At 40.7% G+C, this 26,184-nt stretch overlaps 2 protein-coding genes across 4 annotated transcripts; both read right to left on the minus strand.

The window, feature by feature from the left end:
* Positions 1–1,926: 1,926 nt before the first annotated feature.
* si:dkeyp-117b11.1 (B-cell linker protein) lies at positions 1,927–8,928 on the minus strand. Of its 2 annotated transcripts, XM_044025478.1 has the most exons (20): positions 8,884–8,928; positions 8,732–8,777; positions 6,660–6,685; positions 6,537–6,571; positions 6,390–6,427; positions 5,758–5,857; positions 5,606–5,673; positions 5,451–5,502; positions 5,286–5,369; positions 4,800–4,828; positions 4,303–4,339; positions 4,135–4,213; positions 4,008–4,038; positions 3,900–3,936; positions 3,693–3,798; positions 3,552–3,580; positions 3,354–3,397; positions 3,120–3,188; positions 2,567–2,725; positions 1,927–2,398 (listed from the first exon to the last, which is right to left on the minus strand). In XM_044025478.1, exons 2-20 carry the CDS (start codon positions 8,738–8,740, stop codon positions 2,282–2,284), a joined length of 1,149 nt encoding a protein of 382 aa, XP_043881413.1. In that variant the 5' UTR covers positions 8,741–8,777; positions 8,884–8,928; the 3' UTR covers positions 1,927–2,281. The 2 variants fall into 2 exon arrangements, with proteins under 2 accessions (XP_043881413.1, XP_043881412.1); XM_044025477.1 differs by lacking the exon at positions 8,884–8,928 and having other exon boundaries at positions 8,732–8,877.
* Positions 8,929–9,440: 512 nt separating this feature from the next.
* Positions 9,441–21,353, minus strand: plat (plasminogen activator, tissue). Of its 2 annotated transcripts, none has more exons than XM_044025164.1 (15): positions 20,917–21,353; positions 16,361–16,454; positions 15,927–15,969; positions 15,507–15,641; positions 14,643–14,753; positions 13,606–13,780; positions 13,327–13,418; positions 13,048–13,222; positions 12,844–12,929; positions 12,692–12,757; positions 12,374–12,578; positions 12,139–12,275; positions 11,570–11,710; positions 10,831–10,979; positions 9,441–10,740 (listed from the first exon to the last, which is right to left on the minus strand). In XM_044025164.1, the coding sequence occupies exons 2-15, from the start codon at positions 16,421–16,423 to the stop codon at positions 10,573–10,575; spliced, it is 1,746 nt and encodes a 581-aa protein (XP_043881099.1). In that variant the 5' UTR covers positions 16,424–16,454; positions 20,917–21,353; the 3' UTR covers positions 9,441–10,572. The 2 variants fall into 2 exon arrangements, with proteins under 2 accessions (XP_043881099.1, XP_043881098.1); XM_044025163.1 differs by having other exon boundaries at positions 15,846–15,969.
* Positions 21,354–26,184: the final 4,831 nt, after the last annotated feature.

Genomic DNA, 26,184 nt, shown 5'->3' on the forward strand with positions numbered 1-26,184 from the left:
AATCACGGCTCGTGACACGCACCCCACCTTTCTACACACATACACGCGCACACTCACTCACTCACACCCGCCTTTCCAATGGTGTGTGGAGATATAGATAGATAGACAGATAAACAGACAGACAGACAGACAGATAGATAGATAGATAGATAGATAGATAGATAGATAGATAGATAGATAGATAGATAGATAGACTTAAGTTTCTGCTGTACTCAAAAGTCATAGTCAGTTCACAAAGGCCTCTACACTCCTGGTGTGAGTCAGTGTTACACACTGTTCCAAAGAATTGAGCTCATAAAATGAACTTCTCATATTCTAAGTTATGCTTGATCCACATTTTTGACCACAAGAGGAAGTTCTAACAGTACAGGGGTGAAAACCTAAACGTTTATTAAGGACCACTGATTACAAATAAAAATCCATCAAAGTTTACAGTAGTATGCAAATGTTAAAACAATAATTAAAGCAAATTATATATTCCAAGTAACTGAAATATAAATAGAGCAGGGGCAATAGGCATCTTTGATGTCATACAAATTATATTTTTGAATGAAAATATCTTGGTATCTTGGAGGCTTTTGGGTTTAGGCCATCCCTACTAACACACAACATTCAAATAATGTTAGACCATGGTTCTCCTATGGTTGGTTACAACCAAACCAAAAACTAACGTTTAGAGAACATTCTGTCAGGTTAGGCAGGGGCCTAACGTTCCCTAAACATTGAGGGAACCAAAAATGTAAACGTTCTGCTCAACGTTCCCATTTGGCTGTATTTTGGTTTTATTTCTTACAACTAAAAGAGAACGTTATGGGAACGTTGTCCAGAGGTTTGCATGGTTGTATTTCAACCAGTTTCATTCATTTTTTGGATACCATTATAAAAGGTCTGCAGTTGCTAAATTCACCTTTGCCACTCCTCCTCCTCCTAGTCTAGTACTGAAAGTGAGTTAATTAAAATGGCATCACTACTTTAAAGTGACCCTACAAGGTATGCATGTAGAGCCGCTGCACTGTATGTTGCAGAATACACAATGGTTTTGGGATCAGAACCTTGAGGACACATCAGTTTGTTATCCCAGCAGACAGCAGTAATCCAGCAACAGAGAAACAAGATGCACCACACACCCACTTGCAACATTACATTGGCTCCAGGAAGTTATTTAGTGCTCATTTACACTGCTATGCAAATACCACGACTCGCACAAGATTCTTTGTTTTCATCCTGCAGCAGCTGTTGAAAATGTACATCATGATATGATTAGACGGTTAAAACGGTTAAGTTTCAAGGATGAAGGGCTCATAATTAAGGCAATGTCTGAATTAAGGTCAAACTGTATGATGCTCTTTGTTTATATCAAGTCATGAGATTACATACAGCATTGTTATTGTGACTTAATTTAAACGTCTGAATTAGTTCATTAGACACAGACTCTGGCACTCTGGAATGATGGCACATCCTTAGATTTAGGGTTGTGACTCAGAGGAGGGTTTTCAGCCTGACAGGAAGCAGGTGAAACCACCAGCATCTGGTCTGTGGCCTCTGGCAGGCAGGTCACACACTCACACACAACTTCAGAGACACCTGCAACATACCAACTATTCACAATCAAAGTCAGAAAACTATAGTAAAAGCTAAAGTAAAAAAGATTTGAAATAAAAATGACTGATATATACAGATATAAAGTTAAAGTTAGTTTTTATTAATCCCCTTAGGGAAAGTATTCCTCTGCATTTTGACCCATCCTAGAATTAGGAGCAGTGGGCTGCCACACTGAGTGGCGCCCGGGGAGCATTGGGGGTTGGGTACCTTGCTCAGGGGTACCCCAGCCCTTTTTGGCCGGGTGGGGATTTGAACCGGCAACCCTCCGGTTACAAGTCAAGTTCCCTTTCCCCTTGGCCACAGGCTGCCCCACAGGCTGATTCATAGTGCTTGTAATAAAGTGAAGAATTGGGGAGCATGTGTGATGTGGTTTGTTATACATGTGCATGCTTGCGTGTGTGCGTCTTTAAAAGTCAGCAAAATACTACCGATAATATCGTGCATCCCCATATGCTCTCCATGCTGTTGTTTAACCTGTAAGGTGACCTTGAGCATGGTAATAATTATTATTATAGTGTATTTTATGGTTATGGCTATTGATCCTATTATTTATTTTAGCTCATATTCGATTTATGTTTCAAGGATTTCTGTATAGTATTTGTATTGTTTAGGTTAACTGAGGTTGTATTAAATGTGCTGCAGAAGTAAACTCTAAGTATTTCCTTATGGCTGTAGTAGTTTAAGGGCATGTAGGGTGGCTTAAATATGCAGTATGCTTGGCCTGACTCTTGCTGTCAATCAGAAGCAGTTGGTTATTTCTGTGGTGAGAAATCATCGCTTCCAGAGTGGTGAATGTCTGAGGGAGAGGGAGAGAGAAAGATAAAGTTGAAGGTAAACAAAGCAAAAGTGTAACATTCATAATATACTGCAGTCCTTCCAAAGTCCTGTTCCTTTGTTCTCTTCTTCACCGTCTAAATAGCGTCTCTGTCTCTCCACAGCACAGCTTCCCACTCTTAAACCTCACCTCTTCGTTCTTTTTGCCCTCTTTTCCGAGGGCGTATCCTCGTGCCTCCTCCAGGAAGCGGATGGGAATGTTGTACACCTTCTGCTGGTAAAGCACAGCAAGGGTGAATGCTTGGCGGGTGTTCTGGGCCGAGCTGTGCCGGATTAGGAATGCACCATCCTACATCAAGAAAAAAGACAGGAAATGAATTGAATTTGAACAAATCTGACATTATGAGAGAGGGGCATTAAAATGAATAGGGGGAAAAAGTTTGGCACACTTCGTTGGGAGACTGGGGGCCAGACAAAAGAGTAGCATAAAGACGCACGTATCAAGCAAACTACAGGAAAGAAATTGGAAAGAAAATCAATCAGCCCTCAAGGTGTCTGGCACAAGTTTGTCTTTTATTTGCATTTCAATGAAAGCATGCACTCAAACACAGAGCATGTTTCTTCATTTTCTGTGCAACACCCTTGCCTTGAGCCCTCACGTAGGCTTGGAAGTAAGAACTAATAAAACAACTCTCCCATCATTGACTGCGGTTCACCAGGAAGTGGGACTTGGGTGTTTTTACCTTGTTGACACTCAGTAAGTGCTCCTCAGCCGTCTTTCTGGTGCAGTCTCCAGCAAACCATTCTTTGTTCTGGGAAATGAAAAAGCTAAATTTAACATCACTTACAATGGAGGAAAACAAATGTATTTACTCAAGTACTTTATTTGAATAAGGTCTTTTCTCCATTTAGTATACAAATAAAATTCATTTAATTTGATGGTGTTTACGTTAGTAAGTGTGTGACTGACACCGTACCTCACTCTCAGATTGTTTGGTTGCTCTCATTCCATAAAATGGGGCTTAAAGCGAGAAGGAAACACATTATTTATCAAGTGCAGTGTCTGAAAATTGATTTTTGGCAAAAGACTGAAAAAAGACAATTCAATTAGGTGATTCTAAGCAGTCTCTAAATGATCACATCCCTCCAGAGTAAGTAAAGAAATCTGAGCTTACCCGCAGGCTTGGTTGTTGTCATAAGAAGGCTAGAAGGGAAGCAGCAACTCTCATTTTATTACACAGAATTTAATCAGCTATTTAGCATTTACCATTTTTAACAGTTTGTTCCTCAGACTAAGAACTAAATCCATCTCTTACTTGGGTTTTGCTTCCTTCAGGTTTACCAGAAGAGGGGGTTTAACACTGGGAGTTGGTGGAGGGAGTTTGGTCGGAAACGTGGTTCGTCTCGCTTCAACTGATGGAGCTACAAAGGCAACACATGAACTCTTCATCCTCGCCATTATCTTTCAGGAGCGTTTTTTTACTAAAAAGAATTTGTCAAGATAAAATAACAGCAGTATTTACCTGTTTTCACCTCATTGGAAGAAGGCAAGAATGAATTCTGAAGGGAGGAAATGAGGTTTACTGCTCTGACTGATAAGATTCATAATTCAGTGTTTCACAGACACTCACAGACTTTGCTCTGGGAACAGGAGGCTTCATCCTGCAGATGGAAATAATGTTCATTTTTGTGATTATGAAGTAATGTCATTAGGTAGTAGGATGTAAGCTGCTTTGACTCAGGGTGGCGTGCACGTACATGGGTAAGGGAGACGGTACAAATGTTGACTTGGGAGAAGGCGACATCCTCATCGGCCCGCGTGGAGCAGGGGAACAAGCTGAGGCGCAAGAAGAAAGAAAAAATTGTTCATTCAGCATCTTTAGCATCTCAGAGAATGTTCCTGTGCAGTGTGACTCAACAACCTACCCGCTTCTGGTTCTAAATACAAATCATCATTATCTTCCTGAAAAACAAAATCACTGGGAATTACTGTCATATCACAGTCATTCACAGGCGCATCTTTTTTATTTATTAAATGAGCCAAAGGTCACTAAAATGACTATCACACAAGAACCACAGACATGGAAACGTTATAAGATGAGCAGAAGATGGTGTTTAAACCTCCTTAAAGTTCCATATTGAAAAAGATTGACTGGTGTACAAAGGCATTTTCAGTCTAACTGTATTAAACTGTGGAACCCTGTACCTCTGGCCAGAAGGTAATAGCCACCCACATGTTGTTATAGTAGGATGACAAGTAACGTACAATGACATTGCTTTTACAGAACTATTCTGCAGTATTTTAGCCAACTAGCCAATAATTAGGAAGCCCTTTTCACATCAGACACGTCTCCACAGAGTGATTACATCCTTGACCTGTCCTGCAAAGAAGGGAGGGACAAAGCTTCTCAGTTTGAACTCACTTGTTCTTCATTTGGATCCAGATACACATCTGAAACACAGAGAGAAGACACTTGCCGTTATCGTGGATTCTAGTAGCAGGGAAAGGCCTCCTCTTTAAAATGCTAAGAAAATGTGATCATCCAAACACATTTAAGCAAAGGATGAGTCAGACAATAACAGGATAATGTAATTAGCCGAGTGAGTGAGTGTAATGGTCTCCTCTCAACAACACGGCACCAGTGGTTGAGAGTAACTTACTATTGTTTTGGACTATACATCCTGCACTCAAGCCACACTATTTGTTTTTTCAGAGCTGCTCATGTGCATCTCAGTAGCAACACAGTAGGTGGCGCCCTCTTGTTGCATTCAGGTGCATAGTTAAAAGTACCAAGTATTCTGCTTTAAATGTGTTGTTGTTTAAAATGTTAAACACAGTCTTTCTGGTCTGTGTGACACAGAAACAGAACAAGATGGCCCATTTGTGTTGACAGAAATGAATACTGCACCTTCCTCAGTGTTTGATGCAGGTGGTGGAGGAGGAGGCATCATCTTGTTTCTACCAGGCTTCTCTTTTCTGTCAATCACAGGTGCTGTGAGGGATAAATTCATGTGAAAGTTGTGGACAAAACCCTTATGTGTTGTTCCAAATGAAATTCTGCCGATTGACTCACGATTCTTGGTGTTGGATTCGTAGCTGAAAACCTCAGCACGTTGCAGAGGATTCTGAGTGATGGAAGTGAGATCATTTAATTTTTATTTTTATTTTTTTTTAAATGCAACATCTTAAAACTGTCTTGATAGACGTTGAGACACAAAGACAAGTCACCATGGGTTTCCCCGGCCTGGGTGAAGGAGCAGCGTTCCTCAGTGGAACAGCAGGACCAGATGTCGTGTCTGCAAATGAAGCGCCAAACAGGTCACTTTCAATTCTGTCATGTGACTGTGCTGAACAGAGCTTAGGAGTGTGTGTGCTGTTACCCAGATAAACATCCTCCTCCTCCTGCTCTTGTCTGTGAGGGACTTTCACAGCCGGACGCTCACAAGGAGGCGCTTCATACATGTCACCCTCCTCATCGTCCTGCCATCAGAAGGTACAAATATGAGGTTGCAATAAATGAGACCCTACAGCTAAAATAATGTGAAGCCCATGTGTTTGTGACAGAATATGCTGTCACAGCATATGTAAAACATGTAAAGCATGGCATGGACTCCTTTTTTGAGTAAGTTAATATACAAAAAACTGTTGTTGTGCCATTGTAAAAACTTTGTGACCTCATTATCACATACACCCACCTCAATTAAGACACAACTGAGACATAAAGGCCAGAATAAGGAAACATTTACAGATGAACAAATACATACACAGTAATAATAGATAAATAAATGTTCAAATACAGTCATACAAAGAAATCAACAGTAGAAAAAAATAAGTAGAATTAAAATAAATAAAGCCAGTTTGTGATCAGTTTGCGTAATCTTTCATCAGCAGGCCCATTCATTATATGTTGAGGGGCCATATTTGTTGAATGTGGGAAAAATATCGTAAGAATAAATATAAAATTGCTGACAAACGTGTAATGTCTTTTCAAGTGGAGGAACTTTTTACTCACAAACTCCTCTTGTGGCCACTCAAACCCTGCATTGTTGTCTAAAACAGATTAAAAAAAAACATACACACAATAAGACAAATTCTATAACCCAGTGAAGAAACACACAATATTTTTCCTCCTCCGTTTTGTTGGTATATTATATATCACCTTCTCTTCTGGGTGGATGTTGAGGTCCACTATGTCTGAGGGAAAGAGGAGCGATGCTGCAGTAGCATTTATCACATAAAGTGCAAACATCAATTGTGTTTTAATAGTAGAAACTGTACTTACAGGTTTTTCAGCTTTTCAAAGAAGCTCTGGGGGAAAACAAAAACAGAAACCTTAGTTTCAGTGATTTAAAAACATTTTTGGCTGCATGTTTGGCCACAGTAATCATTTACTTCTAGTTATATATCACCTTCATCATCGAGTCAGCGGCTGCTTTTTTGGGAAGAGCCACACAATAACAATATACTTTTATAACTTAAATTCCCCATACCACACTCTAGTCTTTATTTTATTTATTAGTATTATTAGGTTATCACATGAGATGCAAGATGTGACCAAGGCTAATATGCTGTTAAAGGTTAATGGGTATAAATCCTCATTTACAATTCATCAATCATTATTACACAATAATATAAAATAAGCAATGCTGAAGGACCACTTTTGTTTTAATGATGCTGTTTTTTGTTTTTTTTTAATCTGCTCATTAGTTTGACAGTTATTTCAAGCGTGTCAAGCTGAAATCAGGAAGTGGAGCCACAGTTGGTCAGTTTTCCCACAGTGCCAGCCAGCCATGGAGGAAGTGTTGATGTAATGTAAATGATTGAAAGGCACAGAGAGAAAGAGGAGAAGAACAACACAGAGTCGATACCACATTTTCCTCTGATGAATGAGGAGCAGGTGAGAGCTGATAGAGGAGAATTACATTGTTGTTCTGCTATTTATAAATGCATTTCAAAGTCAGGTCAAGTTTCAATAAGCAGCGTTAGGCACAGTGTCACCCCGTGCTGGACTGTGTCACTGTTAGTTGCGTAATATCTGTACAAAATGAAACACACACAAGTACGCTTCACAGATATTTAAGTGCAATAAAGGTACTGGTTGTAATAAAAAGATCAAACCAGATTGTATTTATACTGTCAGATTTCCTACTCTGGTTTTAGTGGATTCATGTGCCATTTTTTGTGAATATACGTTGTAACTGATTCATGCTTTTGTGCATGAAGTCATGAAGGGAAACTGAACTTCTACCAGACCAGACACATTTCCTCAGCGTGGGATGAATAAAGGTCTTATCTTATCTTATCAGCGCAGTGATTAAGCTGTTCATCTGATCTTAGTCTCACCAAATTCCATCTAAGAATAAGTCTGTAATTATATATCGCTTAAACACAATGTGTTTTCATGGTGTCGGTTTAAATCACTTTTAAATATACGTTATTGTTCCCACAGGGAAATTCTTTTACCTACAGTGACTGCACACAGAATGACCACGACAACACACAGCTAACAAAGGACGTGTTATTCACATAATATAAGCAACAGAATAAAGAAGAGGGCATGTCCCCGACAAATAGATAAAGACATATAAACCGTACTGTGCAAAAATGTCAGGGCACCAGTGTCTGGCATTATTCTGTGATCTTTGGAATTTGGATTGGAACGACGTGACTGAAAGTTGGTCTCAAATATTCAGCAATCAATCAATCGGTGAATTAGTTTTACTCATACAACATGTGCAAGAATAAACCTGGGTAACAGACCTCTTTTCACAGATATTATTCGACGTGAAACAAATACAAACACAGGTTTTTACCAGTAATTAGGGTTCTTCTCCAGTTTTAAAAGAACCAGGTTGTGCTATTGTTCAGGCTTTTGCTGTTTTTAAATAATGACACTGTATGGTCATTATAGCACAAACCAATGGTCATGTTTGCTGAAAAATATGATGTGTCGAGTATCATGAGAAAGTAACACTAGAGAGGAGTATTTATACAGTATTTGCAGCTCAAATCCCATAACAAAGTGAATAACAATAATCTTCAACTGTAAAATGTGCAACTTAATGAACACACAAATGTCTATGGAAGTCCAAATAAAAGGAAGTTTAACAAAACGTTTTGACCTTTCAGAGAGCTAAAACATAATGTTTACTCCCAGGAAACTAGAACACTGGATCCAGTTATGTTGGCACTGGAATGCCAACAAAACTTCACCCAGATTCAGTAAAACACGTCAAAAAGCTTCCCCAACACTACAACTCTGCCATCGACACCACCGGCTCACTTCCTTCTCACTCCCCTCAAAGTTACCAGACTATAAAAACAAAATATGACAAGAACAGAAAAGCACTTTACCATTGTCATGGGTTCGACGTCTCACGGCTCAAAACGTGAAGATTCCCTTTGGTTCATGGATGCAAATACAGTTTCAGTTTTACAGCCTGGCAGAGAGTGGCCCAGAGAGAACGTGAACAGCAGCTCTAACTGATCTCGTTTGCATTTCCTACCTGTGTCAGAGAGAGAGGCTGCTTTGCCTCACCTGCCGCTGATCTCTGCCTTTAAATGAGCAGCAGCTCAAACAATGCTCCAAATGTTTCGACTCTGAACGATCACATCACCGACAGAGCTTACTGTCAACATCTCATTTATATTTCACCTGCCTATGCAGTGACATTTATCATAATTAAAAAGGTTGGGTAAAGACGTGGGGTAATGTGTTTGATTATTATATTATTATACTGCACACTTGGCACCACAAAGTGGAACCTCCAACATTTATTTGTATTTTTACATAACATTTATTGCCAATCTTGTTTTAATTTAAATGAGGAACGAGTAAACGGCACTGGCAAAGGTCAGTGAAATCGCATTAAAGTAGATTTAAATTGGCTGTGAAGGTAATGACAGAATCATGATTGAACCCAGACACTTTGATGTGTTCATGTCTCCATAATATCATCCACAGGCTGGTAATCTAAGTTTCCTCTGAATCATTGTAATCCTTGCGCTCACCAGTACCTTCTGTTGACTGCAGATAATAAGATGTCACGACAAAAAAAAGAGGTTTATTCCAAATATTATTTATTGGATATTAAAAAATGTGGTTATGATGGCCTTGACAATAAATTATGAAGCTACAGTACACATAGTAAATACCATATCAAAGTTTCTATGAAGCATTAGAAAAAAAGGACATAAATATTAACTTATCACAAATTCCCTTGAGATTCTATAACAGAAGTGTTAGGCTTTGCAGTCAAGAAGCAATTTAATGTGTAACAATAAAAACAGTCCCTATTCATATTCAATATAAAATCAATAATCAGACAATATAGTACATGTCATGTTTTATATACAGTACAAATACACAGGGCTCAGCCCACATGTCTGGTGGAGACATGCTCTGGAAATCTGGCACAACAAACAGCGGGAACATAAAATGATTTTGCTCGAAAAAACAAGGAGACATAGGTTTATTGAATGGACTTCAGAGTTTCCTGCCTCCACCTGTCAACATCTGTTCCCATCTATAAAGACAGCAGGGAGGACACAGAGACAACACGGCACAAGCACACAGAATCTGAACCAGCAGATGTGTTTGGCTGATGGTCTGGAGCTCCAAAAGGAGCAAATGCATGGAAGCGAATGAAGCCGGCATCACGTTATCTGTAGAAAACAAGTCAGCAAAAGAATATTTGCATTGAAATTTAAAAAAAAACAACTCCTATATGAATTACTGTCCTGTGCAAAGTAAATAACTTTGTTCTTCTGGATTAAAAGTGCTACTGATCTGAAGTCTAAGACTATGACTTCTTCGTTTAATTTAGCACAGAGCCAGCCAGAGATATGATCCTATTCTTCCTCTTCGATTCACTACCTGAAACTCACAGTTTGGTGCAGGAGGCACTGTGAAAACAAAAGAAAACTGATTGAAAAAAGAAGATACTGTGTTTACACTGTCACATTTGACACAGTCGTGATTAGAAAACTTGAGAAACTCAAGGCTGAGGTCTTTCTTGTGTCTGTCTCTGTACAGGAGTGACCCTGCTGGTTTAAAACCTCCATCAGACAAACCTGAGAGTCTGGTGGACCTCACTGTCCATCTGCACAGTCCTAAACATATCTGCTTTTGCTGCTCAACCCATTGCATTCCGGGTAGGTCATCCAACAACATCCTCATCGCAATCTCCCTTGCTTTAGACTGGGTTTGCCTTCATTTTTTCCTTGATCCAGTTAATGTAATTGGTGACACGGGTGTACACCCCAGGCTTGTCCCTCTGCCCACACCCGTCGCCCCAGCTGATCACACCCATCAGAGTCATGATGTCGTTGTGTCGGCAGACGAGTGGGCCACCGGAGTCTCCCTGTGAGTGGAGAAAGAAGGGTAGAGACTGAGTGAAGCTGTCAGCACTGATTTAACGACGAGACCGTGTGTGAAAAGCAGCTGTTCTCACCTTGCACGCATCGTCCAGGCCTCGGGTGTCGCCAGCACACAGCATGTTGGGAGTAACCGTGCGTCCAGAGAGCACGTCCGGGACGCAGCGCTCGTTGGGCCACAGGCGAACGTAACCTCTCTTCACGCGCTCTGAGTATTCTGCAGCAACTGTGGAGAGCATTTCAATTAGTACCAACTCCAAACGGTACACGGTAAACATAAAGGATTGTTATTAAAACATGAATCAGTTTAAAGGGCCAGTGTGTAAGAATTAGGGACACCAGTGGTGACAATCAGGAAACTACGGTGGCGTTTGCATACCAGAAAGGTGTGCATGTTTATTATACACTAACCACTAATCCCCTGTCCCACTCTAATCTGCTATTTCCTCCTTCCTCTTCATTGGTTTATGAGAGCAGAGCTGCTCGTCATTTGCATGGAAGATTTTTACTTCAGAATGCTGTGTTTGTTGCGGGCATCCTCATAAAAACATGCCCTTGTCTACAAAACTACATCATAAAAGGCTTATTCTAAGGCAATGAAAACCAAAGCACGTTAATTTTGAAGCACTTACACACTTACACAGACATACTACATAGTCCTCCTAAATGTGACACACTGGACCTTAAAGCTTCGTGGAAGAGCTTGATCACACTGCCCTCCGCTGGCCAGTCAACTATGTGTCACCGACGTGCTTGTGACGGAACAAATCGAAACTTAGGGAGAGCAATAAATTACAGATGGGGACGTTTGCTTACATTCTCTGTCTCTTCCATAGCCTGAGATCTCACACTCGGTCCAGCTGGGCAGCACCAAATCAGGTTCAGGCAGACACGCCGGAAAAACCTCGGGAGAGTTTACAGCACAGATGCCAATGTCTGTCTCCAGCTTCAGCAGAGCTGCAAGTGGACAGTGACCACAGGAAAGTCAGAGTAATGCACTGGGAAGATGTGGGAGGATGACTTAGGGGTGGTTTGACGTTTTAACAACCATTTGCTGCCCACTTAGGGTTCCACATCATCACTGCTGGGGGAAAACATGACAACTAAACTGTCTCATTTAATCTTCCTCAGAAATAGAAAAATAGGTGATGGCAAAGGCAGTTTATTTGTTTAATTTTCTGTAGCGTATTAAACTGTATGGCAGTAAGTAATATAATAAATAATATAAAATACAATCAAACAGCTTTACTGCAAACATATTTATACATTTACATATACATATATACATTTATACCAAAAGTCAATACATGGGGGCAATAGAACATGGAAGAGTTCAGAGCATTTATAACATAGAAATAATGACAGGTCTTAAAATGTTCACTCACCGATGTCATTGTCAAATGATTCACTGTCAAAGTTCTCGTGGCTCCAGTACTTTGAGACCTTGAAAATCTGCTCACTGCTGGAATTCTGTTTTCGGAACGTTCTTCCCAAAATCACTTCCAATTTTTCTGCTTTGTCACTATAAAAAAAACAAAACACAGAGAGTATGTTATGAGAAATACATGGAAGCGTACATGTATGTGTGTGCATGAACGAAGCCTGTGAGTCTTTTCCTACCTTTCCTCGAAGCAGTGCGCGGCAGACAGCACCCAACAGGAGTTGATGAGGACTCCTCCACATCGGTGGAAGTGTTGTCTGCTTCGGGCCTGGTAAACATTAATGGCCGCCTGCCATGGCTGGTCCGTGATGTCACTCTGTCTGCCCCCAAATATGCGGAACGACGGGCGATTCAGGGAGTTATCTAACCGCCGGCCACATGTTGCTGCAGAGAGAGAGAAGTTGTCGGGTGTTAATTAATAAGAATAAAATGACTACACACACACACCTAAACACAGTGGTGAATACAGACGTTCACTGGAGGTGAGGAGGTCCTACCTCTGTTATTATTGTTTGTAGTGGGGGCACGTGGGCCGAGAGTGCTCAGGACAGAGGGATGTTTCACTAAAAAAGGAGGACAGTTATCAGTCTGAAGCTTTACATATTACATTACAGCTGTACATGTGAGCCATAGAAATGGGGGAACTCACAGCATTGAGGTATATCACACAGCTCCCAGGTCAGCTGCATGTTCTTGTAGGTGTGACACCATGGACCTTCATCACCATCTGGATTCCTGTTAGAGAAAAAGAGGTGCAATCCAATCCTGAGTTATTCTGATCGTTCAGCACGAAACGAGTCAACGAGTATCTTGTATTTTAGTTTTGTGATGCTGCGTGCACTGAGATCTCCACCTGCAGAAGCTGTGGCTGCCCAGACCCTGCTCTAGTGCGTCAGATCTCCAGGCATTGTTTAGCTTTCGCTTGAGAATAGGAGCATCCCAGGGGAGACAGTGGGAGCCACTCTTGGTCACAGATTTTGTGCCTCTGTATGACTGACCAGAGGCCAAGACACACTCTTGGTACTTATCTGCTCCAAAACAAAAACAAAAAAGCACAGAGAGAACACATTTTTCACCAGGATGCAACAATATTAACCATAAAGTAAATAACTGTTAGTATTTGTTACTGTACCTTCTTTGCATTTGGGCAAAGAACAGAACTCCCACGCGATCAGATTGTTTTTATAGACATAACACCAAGGAGTGTTGTCATTGTCAGGGTTCCTGAGAGGGGAGAGACAGTCAAGGACAACGAGTGAGTACTGTATCTGTTTTTATATTTTATGTTATTACTTTTGTACAACAGCCAGTGAATTTAATAGACATCAAATGCAGGAGCTCTCTTGTAGCTCTCTTGTATATAGACGGATTATAGTTTTTATTCCTAGGGAGAATAAAAATGGGTATTCACCTGCAGAAGTTGTGGTTGCCCAGACCGAGACTACTGGCGTCCACTTTTTTAGCTGTGAACCTCTTTCCTCTCAGCGATGTCGCGTTCCAGTTGATGCACTCTGCTCCTGTGTGGCTGATACTCCATGTCCCGCGATACCCTTTACCCTGTCCCACCACGCACTTCTCATTGGTGTCTGTTGGAGGAGAGGTCGAGGTTAAAATCACATGTGAGTAGAGAATTAGTCAAATAGGCGACACAGCGGAACGCTGCATCAAGGTTGTCAAGGCAAGCAATTAACTGTGTCTGCTGACATCACTTCTTTATTCTTATTTTAATCCAATAAACTACATTCATTGGATCTATAAAAAATGTTTATGCAAACATTATTATTTCTCAATTCACGTGTTTTTCTTCTGATGGGAGTTTTATCAGAGTTTTCCAATTAGTGGTTTAAAACAATGACCAAACTATTATGTAAATGTAGTTGGATTTATTGAGTCTGGCCATCGTTAAACTCATTACTCTTTGACTAAAGTGGCTGTGACCACTGAGGTTGGCGTTATTATCCCACAGTGAGGGTGGGGTGTCCCTCAAGCCTCAAGAAAGACCACAGGACAGAAAATGCACACATTCATGTCCCCACAATGTCTTTCCATTGTTTTTTAATCCCTGTGTTGCAAACCGCCTGGTGCAGCTCTGAGTGAGTCACGCAGTCAGACTGTGACCTTATCAAGAGTCACTAACGCGTCTGTACAGTTGGACAAACTGTTAAGGACACGGAACATGTGTGTATATTAGACGTGGATGTGGATGAGGCATGGCGTACACGTGGCAGCACAGGAACACGCCGGAGATGAAGCGATAACGTTGAACAAAAGCAGATTTCCACTTAAATCCTCTGTTTTTATAGAACTTGTCAATGTGAGATGTTGTGTTTTAATTATAATACTTTTCACCTATGTCATTTTAATGTTAGTGTACAGCACTGTTTGGATTGGATGAATTGAGCGAAAAGTGACAGGTGAGTCAATACAAATCGTGGCTCCTTAACTTACTGATCTCACATCGAGTCCCACTGAAGCCTGCGGGACACTGGCAGATATAATCTGACGAGTACACTGCCTCCTTACAGGTCCCTCCATTATAACACTGAGACACGTAGCAATCTGGAAAAAAAGGCAGACAGAGCCAGTTAGTCATATGTCTTCCACTTCTTTAGCACACACAAAATTCATATACTCAGAGGATGTAACTGACTGGTCATGACCACGTGCATAGAGAGATAGATTTGTGGGTTTGGCTTTATGTGTCACATTAGAGGCGGAATTGTTTGTAAAAGGCTGTGCATCCTGATTCTCTTCTTCACTATAAAAAGATAATGTCAAGCCGGAGGTTTCTCGCTCGAGCAGAAATGGTTTTCATGCCATCACCAGTCTGGTTTCTCATTTATTATTTCAACATTTCCTAAACGCTAGCGTTCAGAATAACAGCACCACACTCCTCACTCCCGGCTGCATGAGCTCACGGTCGGCGCGGAGAGAAAATGTGCTAGTAATTTGTCTGAGGGAGGGAAGTTGGTGCTTCACAGAATTCGTCAATGAGGGTGAAAGTGCGTATGAGGGCTGCTCTGGCACGATTGTCTGAGACTAAACTACACCCACTCTGAAACCCAACAGCTCTTCATTTGGAGGCACTGAAATAACAGTGATTTGGACCCATGAGTGAGGAAAGCCAACAAAAAATAATCATGTGAGGTTTGTCACAGCAATTTAGAGGTCAAGCGAAGTCATAAGGAAACACACAGAGGCCAGTGAGGACAGGGAAGCAGACTGACACGCACAGTGACAAACAGAAAAAGATATTCATTGCAATCAAGGGTGAGATGGGACAACGTGTCAGTGTATTCATATCACACTCACTGGTGACGGGGACAATATGACAACGCTCTCGTCCTCCTAAAGTACAATGGCAGTACTCCACACGCTGACCCCTCCATCGCAGCCATGTCTCCCGGAAACTACGCACTGCAGATGTCTGACTATCAACACAACGCACTGAAACAACACACACACAAACACAAACGATCAGTATGTAGCCAATCAAACACAGAGTGACACGTAATCACTGTAACATGTGACGGCGACAGGGAACATGAACCACACGCATGCATGATTACAGGAAGATAAAAGAACACAAGGATGGTGAAGATGGTGATGGTGATAACAGGAAAAGAAAAAAAAACGTGTGATGGGGCTCACAGGACGTGTCAAGGGAAGGTGAGGACTTCTGGACACGAATAATCAAAAGCGTTGACGCTGCTGGCCGCCTGCCAGGCTCACCTCTGTAAAAACGAGTCCCTCGCTTAGAGCGCAGCAGCTCCACCTGCAACGCAAGAGGTTCAAATTAAACACAGAGCAGCAGTCGAGGGGAACTGCAGCCGAGGCAGCCACTGCTTACATTGGATTCTGTCAAAATAAACTTTCTATACATAGAGTGGTTTATCCTTCTCCATTAAAATTGAGATGTCTATATTTCCAAGTTCTAGCCAAACATCACTTATTGGTACATCCAAGATTGTAAGAGTTTTCTGAACCGTGTGTTTTAAAGGCCATGCTGTTAAAATGAGAATAATAATAAATTGTTTTCAAAACAGTCAGTGCTCAAAAAGTGCAATGCAACATTCTGAGAGACTTACTTTGCTTAGATAAGACAGACTCATGTTTTGGGTTAGTTGTATGAAGAATGCAACGGCTGGCAATGGTGTAGTACTTACATTGTCCGCTAGGCAGCAGCAGAGAGCAGAGAGTAGAAATAATAGTCCCAGTGATCTGGTCATGTCTTCTGAAGTTGTCTTCAACTCGAGTGGTCTGGAAGTAGAATTTAAATGCACATTTAATCCACATGTTCACACTAGTACGTGAAATAACTCAGATGTGGAGAAAAGACAGAGAACAACTGGCCTTTATTAAAGTATAATGGATCATTAGAGTACATTTTTAATAATATAACATTTCATTTAAAAAAGGTGTTAATAATAAATAAAAAAAACATAATATAAAAGCTATAAAAGTGCAAGATGTTCATAATAATGAGAACAATTCATATTTTCACATTTTATATAAGCGTTCTTTGTCATGGCATGAAGTGTCACTACCGACACAACACACCTACTGTACACATGAGCTAATCCACGCGGGGATTTCATTGTTGTGTGGCTGTGTCATGAATTCTTATGTCATGAATTTGTCATCAATCCTGAGACAATTGCTGGAAAACAATAGACACTGGATAGACTTTTCCCAGGTGCACTGTTCCTCTGCTCAGTTTCCTTCCTGCATCACTACGCCTTATTTTCAAAGACTACCTCTGGCGTGAGGAACACCACAACTGACTTTACATTTATTCTATATGACAAAGGTTATAACGTGTTTTTTCCTGTGTAGTTCACTGTGTAGCCTCAACTTAATAAAAGCCATAAATTCCCTTAAGATCGAAACAATCCATCTGTTTCTTTCTGATTGAGAATAAACAGGAAGATTATCTCTAAGCCAAAGATGAGACACTGACCGCCACATCAAACGACACAGTCTACACCCTGGAGCGCCGAAAGGCAGCACACGCAGCAGAATACTTATTTGCAACATTCCTTCACCAGCAGAGCAAAGCAGCAGCTGAAGGTGGATAAAGTGACTCAGGACTTGAAAGAAAATAGAAGAGGAAACACAAGGGGGAAGTAGAAAAAGTACCAAAACTCATATTTGTCTAGAAAAAGATGTGGGCATCACATTTGTTGTTTTTTTAAAAGAAGGAAGAGAAAAATATGCTTGTTGCTGAGTGAACGTGAGTCATGAAAGGAAGAGGGAGAACAGAAGAAGAAGAAAAGGAAAGCTATAGCTTAATATAATAAATATGTGCAAATAACCAGTGACCGTCTGCATGCATGTATGTACTGACACTTCTATTCTCGGCCACGTTTTTTATGTTCTTCTCTCCAAACGGATGGTTCTCCACTGACTCACCTTCTGTGGTTGAGTGAGCTAAGTGAACACAGCACTGGCTTTTGATTTATCAGCGAGGTAAGACAGCAAGGCTGGCAACCACACACACACACATGCACAAAGTGTTCAGCAACATGAAGCTATACTCAACACCCCTCCACAAAGTTTTACTATTCATTCTGCTCATTGTTCACCAGAACAAAGACACACATACCACCCTCCTCCAGGATTTCACGTTTAAAACACAAACACGTTCATGTGTTCACACACTCGCCATTGAAAAAGACTGGTCTCTTGATAGCTATCCTTTCCTCACACAAATAGGAACCCTGTTGTCTTGCACTTTTACCCCCCCAACAGAACCTCACTGACAACAGCGCACAAGCTTCCTTTTTCCTTTTTTTTTGTTTCCTTTGTGCAGCTGTTCATTCGTCCCTCTCTCCAGCCGCCCTGTCAGCTGAAAACATGTGTTTCCTGCGGCCAGTATGAGCCTCCATGAATTGCAGAGCTGTGTGCAAATATCAACACACACACACACACACACACACACACACACACACACGCACACACACACACACAGAGAGCAATGCCAGAATGTACTCATCAGACTTGAACATATGTGTATCCCACCCTCTTTAAACTCTGTGGTATCAGACATGAAGAGGCCCTCAGTGGGTGTCATCACGCCCCTAACAATCCCACAATGCAACTGTGTTCATTTTCATTTGTTTTTCAAGGTCAGTCCTCGTACGAACAGATATAAACGTTTATATACAAAGGAACTCACTCCTTAAAGCTTAAAAAATGCAATTAATTCAAGTTTTACTCGATTTCCTAAAACCTCTGAATGTGATTGTGTCAATAATGAAAAAAAAACTGTGTAAAATACTATTTACTAATTATACTATTCTAAGCTCTAGGCTTACAACTAAGAACCAAAGCTTGTTTTGTGCATGAGAACAAGGCCTATTGATATGTTGACTGTTGCAACACGAGGTTGTCTTCTCCTCAACACTGAGTGGGACCCACTGGCAACAATGGAGTTAAAGCATTTGTCAGTTACACCCAATCTGCAATTAGTTGAAACATGTGCAACCAAGTATGCAGCCTGAGGAGAATGTGGTTCCTTCAGCTTGTAGGTCAAATATGAATGGAAATGAAAAACTTCAGCAGCCAGACTATGAGTCACCATAACAGTTTCAAGATTTACCAAGTGAGTGAATCCATTTGGGATCTACACAAGGATATAAGAAACACAAAGTCAGACTTCCACACAAGGGTCGTATGTCCAGGACTAAAAGTAAACGGTTTCCCGACAAGGATTCATTTTCTATTAGTGTGCAACACCGGTGCTCAATCTTTGACATCTGAGCTGTCCATTCTGTGGACCATTAGCGAGGATGTGTAATGATGATGGCGTGCTGAGGTTGTAAAGGTTTGAGGTGAGACATTTTTGACTTCCGACAGCAACGCCAAAATGTCAAAAGTCTAAAGCAGTGAGAATGGTTGGAGTGCGAACAGGAGGCATAGTTGCATCGGCCTGTGAAGTTCGATTTCTGGTTCAAGCGTCTCTGATGCTGTGCTTTCTTTGTTTCTTGAATGCAAACATCAAAGATAGTAAGTGAAGACGTGAAGAATAAGAGAGGGTGGGGTGTCCACACTGAAGAGTAACTGTAAACCCCTTTACAGTGCTACACTTTTATTGTAGCCTATCTTTTTTTTTTTACATTGGCACTGAATTTAGATTATTAAAATGTCTCCGAAATTGCCAAGATTTAGGTGCTGTTCCTTCATTAAAAATGTGTTTTTGAAAAAAATGTTTGCTCATTTTGTGTTGCAGTGTGTGACGTCACATAATGTTTAATGCAATTTAATTGGTATTTTACATTCTTTAAGTAGTTATTTTCAGTCAAGCTTCACGGAAACAGCTGTGATGTAAAGTCCCGCAGAACAAAGAGCTGTATTGTTACCTTCCAGGAGCACAATGTGGAGCTTTGTATTCGTTATCAGAAAGAAAAGCAAAGTCACGAAACCAAAAGAAACAGGTGCTGACATCAGACAAGGGTAAAAGCAGGGGAGATTATGCAGCTGGGTGAAGGGGATGGACGGGTTGAGAGGGAGAAAGGGTAAGAAGAGAAGGATGAGGAGGGGAAGAGGAGAGAAAATCAAATCCCAGAGATCAGCAGAAAGAGGGTGAGTAGTTCTGAGTCATCCTGGCTTCCAGTACTGCACAGAAACACAGATGAGGGCATTGATGGGATTTATAACCAGAACTCAGACCATTAGAAGAAGACACAACGCCTTCAGTCAGCAAGATAGGAGGAGGAGACTGTTAAATTAATAACTCTCAAGGGATTCAGTATCACTCCATTGTCTGATCCCACGCCATCGTCTGTCTGACCCACTTAACTTACAGCTTTAAGACCGAAACCACTGATCCCATGAGTCACAAACAGCAACGCGAGGCTGTAACCCAAGTGACCACACGGCAGGGAATGCAGATCATGGACAGAAACTGTTTTATCTCGACGTACAACAGCATAAAAGTGTGATGGAGAATCTCAGCACTGACTGATGCAGGGGAGGAGAATTACGCAAATGCAGCCATTCATTTGATAAGAGCCTGCGTGTCAGTGATGCTGTGCAGACTGATACAGCCATGTCAGACGCACACACACACACACATGCTGACAACCACAGTATCACAACAGGGATGTTCCTCGATACTGTTCACACAGACCGAGTCCAGCAGCAGAGAACAGTATCACCGTGTTCCTTCATGTTACATTTAAAGACACAACCACAGAACACTGGAGGAGCCTGTGGTGCAATTTAAGGTTTGAATCTTAACCTTAAAAACACAAATAACACGGAGAATTGTTTGGAAGTATTGTACTGTTGAAGTCAGAAAGAGTCAATGTTGAGTTAAATATGGTGACAGCAAGTGGGGAATCACTGAAGAATAAAAACTACTACTATTTTCTTACACTCTAAACTTCACTATAGCCCCTACTGCAACTAGAAGAGATGTAATACAACACTTATTAGATGTTATTAACACAGATATGCAGTATGTACTTCTTTTTACTCCTTATTTTGCAAATATCTTGATTTGTTCCTATTCCCAAAGTATTTAAAGTAAGAATAAACTCCTCCATGTCACTTAAACTACAAATACTACTGATTATTATGACAATTACTTAGCAAAACTACTATCTACAGCCTCGGGTGACAGTGATGATGCTCTGATGCAGAGTGACACATTCCATGCTGCACAAAGTGAACAGTGTCTCTGTATCCTAGTGAAACACGAAAGGTAAAAAGCTCTCACCGATTATGAAATCCTCTACAGCGCTGGTTTCGCTGCGGTTCAGTCCGTTTCCCTGGGATTAGTCGCTCAGACTGCGTTGCCAGTGTTTGTGCTCCCTGCTTTTATCACAGCGCTCCAGCAGGAGGGAGGAAGAGAGACAGAGGGTGAGAGGGCGGGGGAGGTGAGGTCAGCGCGGGGAAGCGAACCGGGGCTGTCCGGGCCGGATAATGATGATGATGAGGAGGAAGATGATGCAGCCCGATGGGTGGTGCCGCTACGGTACGAGGCCGTCCCGAGTGTGCCAGGACGCCGAGGTGTCAGAACCTGTTGCAGGAAATCCCTTTTTTTTTTTTCAACTTACTATTCCAACTGGACTATTTCTCTAACTCTCATGTTACGTCAACGACAAATATATTCATATAATATAATATTGATCTTGTTTACACCCAAGGAAAAAAAAATATTATTATAATATAAGAAATTTAAAAAAAAGTGACATTACGTTTACTTCTACCTTACATGAACATGAATTAAAGTATATATATCTGATTAACACTCAAAAACCTAAACATGATCAGCTGGTACATGAACCAATTATCCAAGCAATCACTTTAGCTGTAGCAACGTGACGTCATGGGAAAAATAAATACACTTCCATGTAAGGTGGGAATCAATAGGGGCCAAATTATAGGGTCTTGACTTTGGGTCCCAAGTCGGCCCTGCAGAAGAACAAAAAGTAAAAACAAAGCATCATGGGAGATTTGTCATGTATATACACAGGTTTTGTGGTTAAATACAAAGATGATGATAGTGTGATGCACGCTGACTGGGTTCTGAAAATGGGATGAGGCCATCCCAAGTGTCCTGGGACAGTGAGACGGCAAATCATGTAATTGACTTCATATTTATTAAAAATAAAAGACATTTTTTTTAAATTAAAAGCCTCCCTTAAACCCTTTCTCTGAGATTTCACAGGTCTTACAAAAACAGCACGATATTGGCATAGTGTAAATAATGTGTACAACATGAACACTGTTCTTACGGCTTGAATGCAGTCAAATTATATAATAGTTCAGCAAAAAACAACAATTTATTTAAAAAAATAAATAAAAGAAAGTAATAAAAGATATAACTCCGTTGCAGTTAATGGTCGTTTCCTGGAAGTTTTTCTAAGGATCTGACGGGAAACTTAATTCCAACTCAGCAGGGTTAAAATAAAAACATGCACCCCTATTATGTTTTAAACCCATTTGAATATTTGCCCCTGTAATGAGACACAAACTCTGAGTGGCACCAGAATCATTCGCCATAACCACTATCCTCTTCACTCTGCCCATCCCTTTTCCGAGGAAATCAGCCTCTTAATTAACCTCAAGAGTTATTACAACTTTTGTTAGCGAGACAGTGGTTTTACTTACATTGGATGATTTGTGTTTATGCCTTTTACTGTTTGTTAACCTCACATTAAATAGCTGAGAACACTTGTAATTTTCATGGGTAGTTAGTTTGGCGTTGGTCCTTTTTGGTTCCATTTGTTTTAGATTAGAGCGCACTCCCACTGCCTGGTGTGGAGAAGCAAATATAATCACATGCATGTTTTCGGGCGGGTCACTCACTGAAAAATGTTATCTCTTACGTGTGATTGAATTTGAAAGGTATGCATATGCATCCTCCAGCACAGCCAGAGGACATATATCTTATGAATGAGTATGAGTATTTTCTTGGGAATGTGTAACAGCTATTGGACTGGGTTGAAGCCATAAACTGTATACATGAATTTGACGTACTCTACAATACTCTCCGATTTCCTCCTGAAGCTAACCAGGAAATAAAAATATATTAAATCACCTCTAGGAGGCGACACCAGTGGGTGCAAAAATAATCCCATTTGAATGGAAGTTTATGGAGAAATCAGCCTGTACTTCTAATTTGATTTATCAAGCAACATTTAACCCTTCTGTTACCATCATGTCATCAGCGATAGGATTTGGCATGCATACTCCTCATTACCATAACCGCTAGACCGTATAGAATTCAAAAACTATGGACGCCCTATGTCAGATGAGATTGGCAAAATGCCCCCGCAACATGTCCTCATGTGAAGGATAAAGCAGAAGATGGATGGATGGATGGATACTGGAAAGCAGAGAACAGAGAAATAGAGGGTTGCGCACATATAATTGTCATTACATGTGCGACCGCCAACCACAAACGGTTGAATAACCGGCAGATATTGAAAGTGAAAGTTATCTTGGAAAAATGTGGAAGAAAGGGCCAGAAGCACTCACTCATTGAACATTTTTTGACAATTCTACAGCCATAAAATCGGTGGCCTGATTATCATGATGGTCAACAGAGTTTTAATGGTCTCAGGTCTTCTTCAATAGCACATTATTTCACTCTTGGAAATTATTTTCCCGGGGAAAATAGATAATAAATTATGGCACATTTGAGTCGACACCAGCTGGTATCGTCCAATGGGAGCCTATAGTTGCAGGTGATGTGAACTTTGAAAGTTCAGATTGTTATTGGTGATTGGTGATGTCACAACTGGTAACTACTTGGGTGAAGCTCAGTACTTCTATTTATTAAGTGTGTTCTGTGTGTTCTTGTCGTTGTTGGCAGTCTTTGACTTCTGGGATCACTGTGGTTCCGACTGGAGTCCCGACACTGAGACACAATTGGCCTTCAGATGCAGCCTCTGAAGGAGGCAACCTTGAATTGGGACATAGCTTGTGTCAGTTGTAAGAACGCTGTGTAGTTGCCGTCATTTCAACAGCTGAACTGAAAACTATTGCTTGTGTCAGGATAAAAATAAATTGTGACAGATGTAGTGGGAGATAAACTTTTGTGTAAAAAGATGTAATTAAACCATATAAACAGACAGGGTTTACGTGAGGTCTTTCATCACGAGTTCCACTTGTTTTTCACATCCATGCAGTGCAGCCCTCTCTCTGTCTTAATTTTCCTTAAGGAAAAGGGTTGGATGAAGCATCATTTGTTTGTATAAACAGGAACATGTTTTTACTACAACCAAATCAGATAACGTGGGTCTTGCACAACAAACTTCACGACGTCAGCAAACATCAGACGTGCATTAAGTAAAGTTTCTGTTTTCCCCTAATCCAAGAAAAGCAAAAAATAGCTGCTGTATCTTGGAATTCTGAAGTTCATCCTCTGCAAACGTCACATCTGTTTAGCTGTACATAAATAAAACCAGATACTCTTAATTGAAGTGATGTTATTCAACAAAGAGGCACGGAAAAATGCTACGGATTAGTTGTCAGGTCACGAAAGGAGATATTGAGTGGATTATGCTGGCATTTGGGAACTTGTAAAACCAAGCCTATTTTCTAATTATAATATGTTCTTTCCTTAAACAGTGGCACCAACGGCTATTTCATAATAGCAGTAAATACATTTATTGTGCTTTTCTGCGCTATTACGTTACTTTATTGAAAAACAAACTGTCCCCAGGAATAATTCTTTGAATGTTATTCGTCAGTGACCTCATTGTTTTTCTCTGTAGGGTTGGGCATCAAAACTGATTAAAATGTTCTTTTACAGTTACCATTAGTGTAACAACAGACTGACAACTCAGATGCAGGACACCACATAAATATGCTTGAGGCAAAAATATGTGTGTACAAATGGCAGAAGTTTCAAAATCTCAGAGACAAAACAGTCGTAGACAAACAGGTGACCTGAAATAAATGAGTTTTGCGTGTGGTGCTTTGTTGGTGCAAGCAAGTGTACAGTCTTGGATTAGTTTGGGGGAGGGAGCTCCTGGGGGAGGTTGTGGTTATGGGGAATGTTCTGTCGCCTCAGGTCTGGTGACCACTGACTGACCACAGTCTGATCACTGTCTGTCATCTCTTCTTTTGTTATTGGACTGGCTGAAGTGGGCTGAAGGACCATGAGGGGGCCCTGAACCACATTTGACTCATGATGATAATAAAGGGTTTTATATGGAAGAAATACCTGCTTTACATTTCTAATTGACAATTGAATCAGGTAATATCATTAGAAATAATTTAATGTATTTAGAACTGCAAATAAAAACCTGCATAGGTGGTTGTACTCAATCTACATCCCTGATATGAGCTACTGAACACAAACACATAGCTGTGCCAATCACAAATAGGATAAATAAATTCACTCCTTTAGTGAACAAATTATGTTAGAAGGATGCATTTTCTTGACTATAATTTGTGTTTATTGTGTTTAAACGGGTTGGTAGATGACATGTGACATCACAAACAAAATGACAACAGCAAGACCAAAGCCATGAGGAGGCATTTGCCCCTTATTTTCAGTTTTATGCATCTATAGAAATCTATTGATATAAACAGTACATGATTAGTGTGACTAAACGATGGCATTATGAGATAAAAGGGAGTGACAAACTGATTGCTTGTTTCACATGTGCTTGTGTAGGTTGTCTGCCCTCAAACTAATGTGTAATGTGTAACTTTTAAATGTAAAAATGTAAGCTCTATTACATTCAAACCGAATCAGAATAAAGACTTCAAAGTTCACACAATCACGATTAAAGCCATCATCAATGAGTCTCTGTGTGTCTTACCCTACCCTGGTGTCGCCTGGCCACATTCCTACACCACACACAGGAAGACATTTTAATTCACGTCCCGGACTAACAGAGGCAAAAACAATATTTTGCCAGCAAACGAAACAGACTGAAAGCCCAATTAAATGCCCACAAAAACTTCTTCTACTGCTCAGAAAACATTTTGTTAAGCAGCTTGATAGGATAAATGCTTCCTGTCCCACCTACCCCTCACTGCATGTGTGTATACACAGATACTTCCTCAGTCTGATAATATTACTTAAAAGAGACAGTTTTCAGATGAAGGATGCAACATTTAAATCATGTTTCATGGTCGATAACGTTGTCAACAAAAATCACCGTAAGTTACTCACTGCAGCTTTAATGTTGTGATAACAGTGACTGGTCTAATGTTATTTTGCCAGTCTGGAGCTTTTCTATGGGTAAACCAATTCCTTTAATTTTATGGAAAAAGTTCCCCCTCATAAGTTTTAAAAGTGAAAAGTCACTTCCTACAAACAAACACATCATTTAAACAAAGAAAAACAACAAGGGATGAATAAATAAGATAATATACAAATACGTGACTGTGTGTAATTAAAAAAAGGTTTTGAGTTGTCCTGTCCTGTGAGAAGTTGGTCAAACCCGTGCACGCAGTAACCATGGAAACCTCACTCTGCGAGTGAGCGGAGCTGAGTCCGCCTGCTGCCTGTGGGCGGGGC

Source organism: Solea senegalensis, linkage group LG5 (assembly GCF_019176455.1).
Source record: "Solea senegalensis isolate Sse05_10M linkage group LG5, IFAPA_SoseM_1, whole genome shotgun sequence".
Taxonomy (NCBI): Eukaryota; Metazoa; Chordata; class Actinopteri; order Pleuronectiformes; family Soleidae; genus Solea; species Solea senegalensis.

What these genes read in the sequence shown, in the direction of transcription:
- plat (XM_044025163.1), bottom strand. Translation starts at nt 16,423, where the DNA reads ATGACCAGATCACTGGGACTATTATTTCTACTCTCTGCTCTCTGCTGC. An exon ending in TGGGACTCGATGTGAGATCA is followed by an intron (nt 13,781 to 14,642) that starts GTAAGTTAAGGA and finishes CTCCTCCAACAG; the next exon opens with ACACCAATGAGAAGTGCGTG. An exon ending in ATCATTTGACAATGACATCG is followed by an intron (nt 11,711 to 12,138) that starts GTGAGTGAACAT and finishes GTCCACTTGCAG; the next exon opens with CTCTGCTGAAGCTGGAGACA.
- si:dkeyp-117b11.1 (XM_044025478.1), bottom strand. An exon ending in ACATCCACCCAGAAGAGAAG is followed by an intron (nt 6,428 to 6,536) that starts GTGATATATAAT and finishes AATCTGTTTTAG; the next exon opens with ACAACAATGCAGGGTTTGAG. An exon ending in CCAAACAATCTGAGAGTGAG is followed by an intron (nt 3,189 to 3,353) that starts GTACGGTGTCAG and finishes TTCATTTCCCAG; the next exon opens with AACAAAGAATGGTTTGCTGG.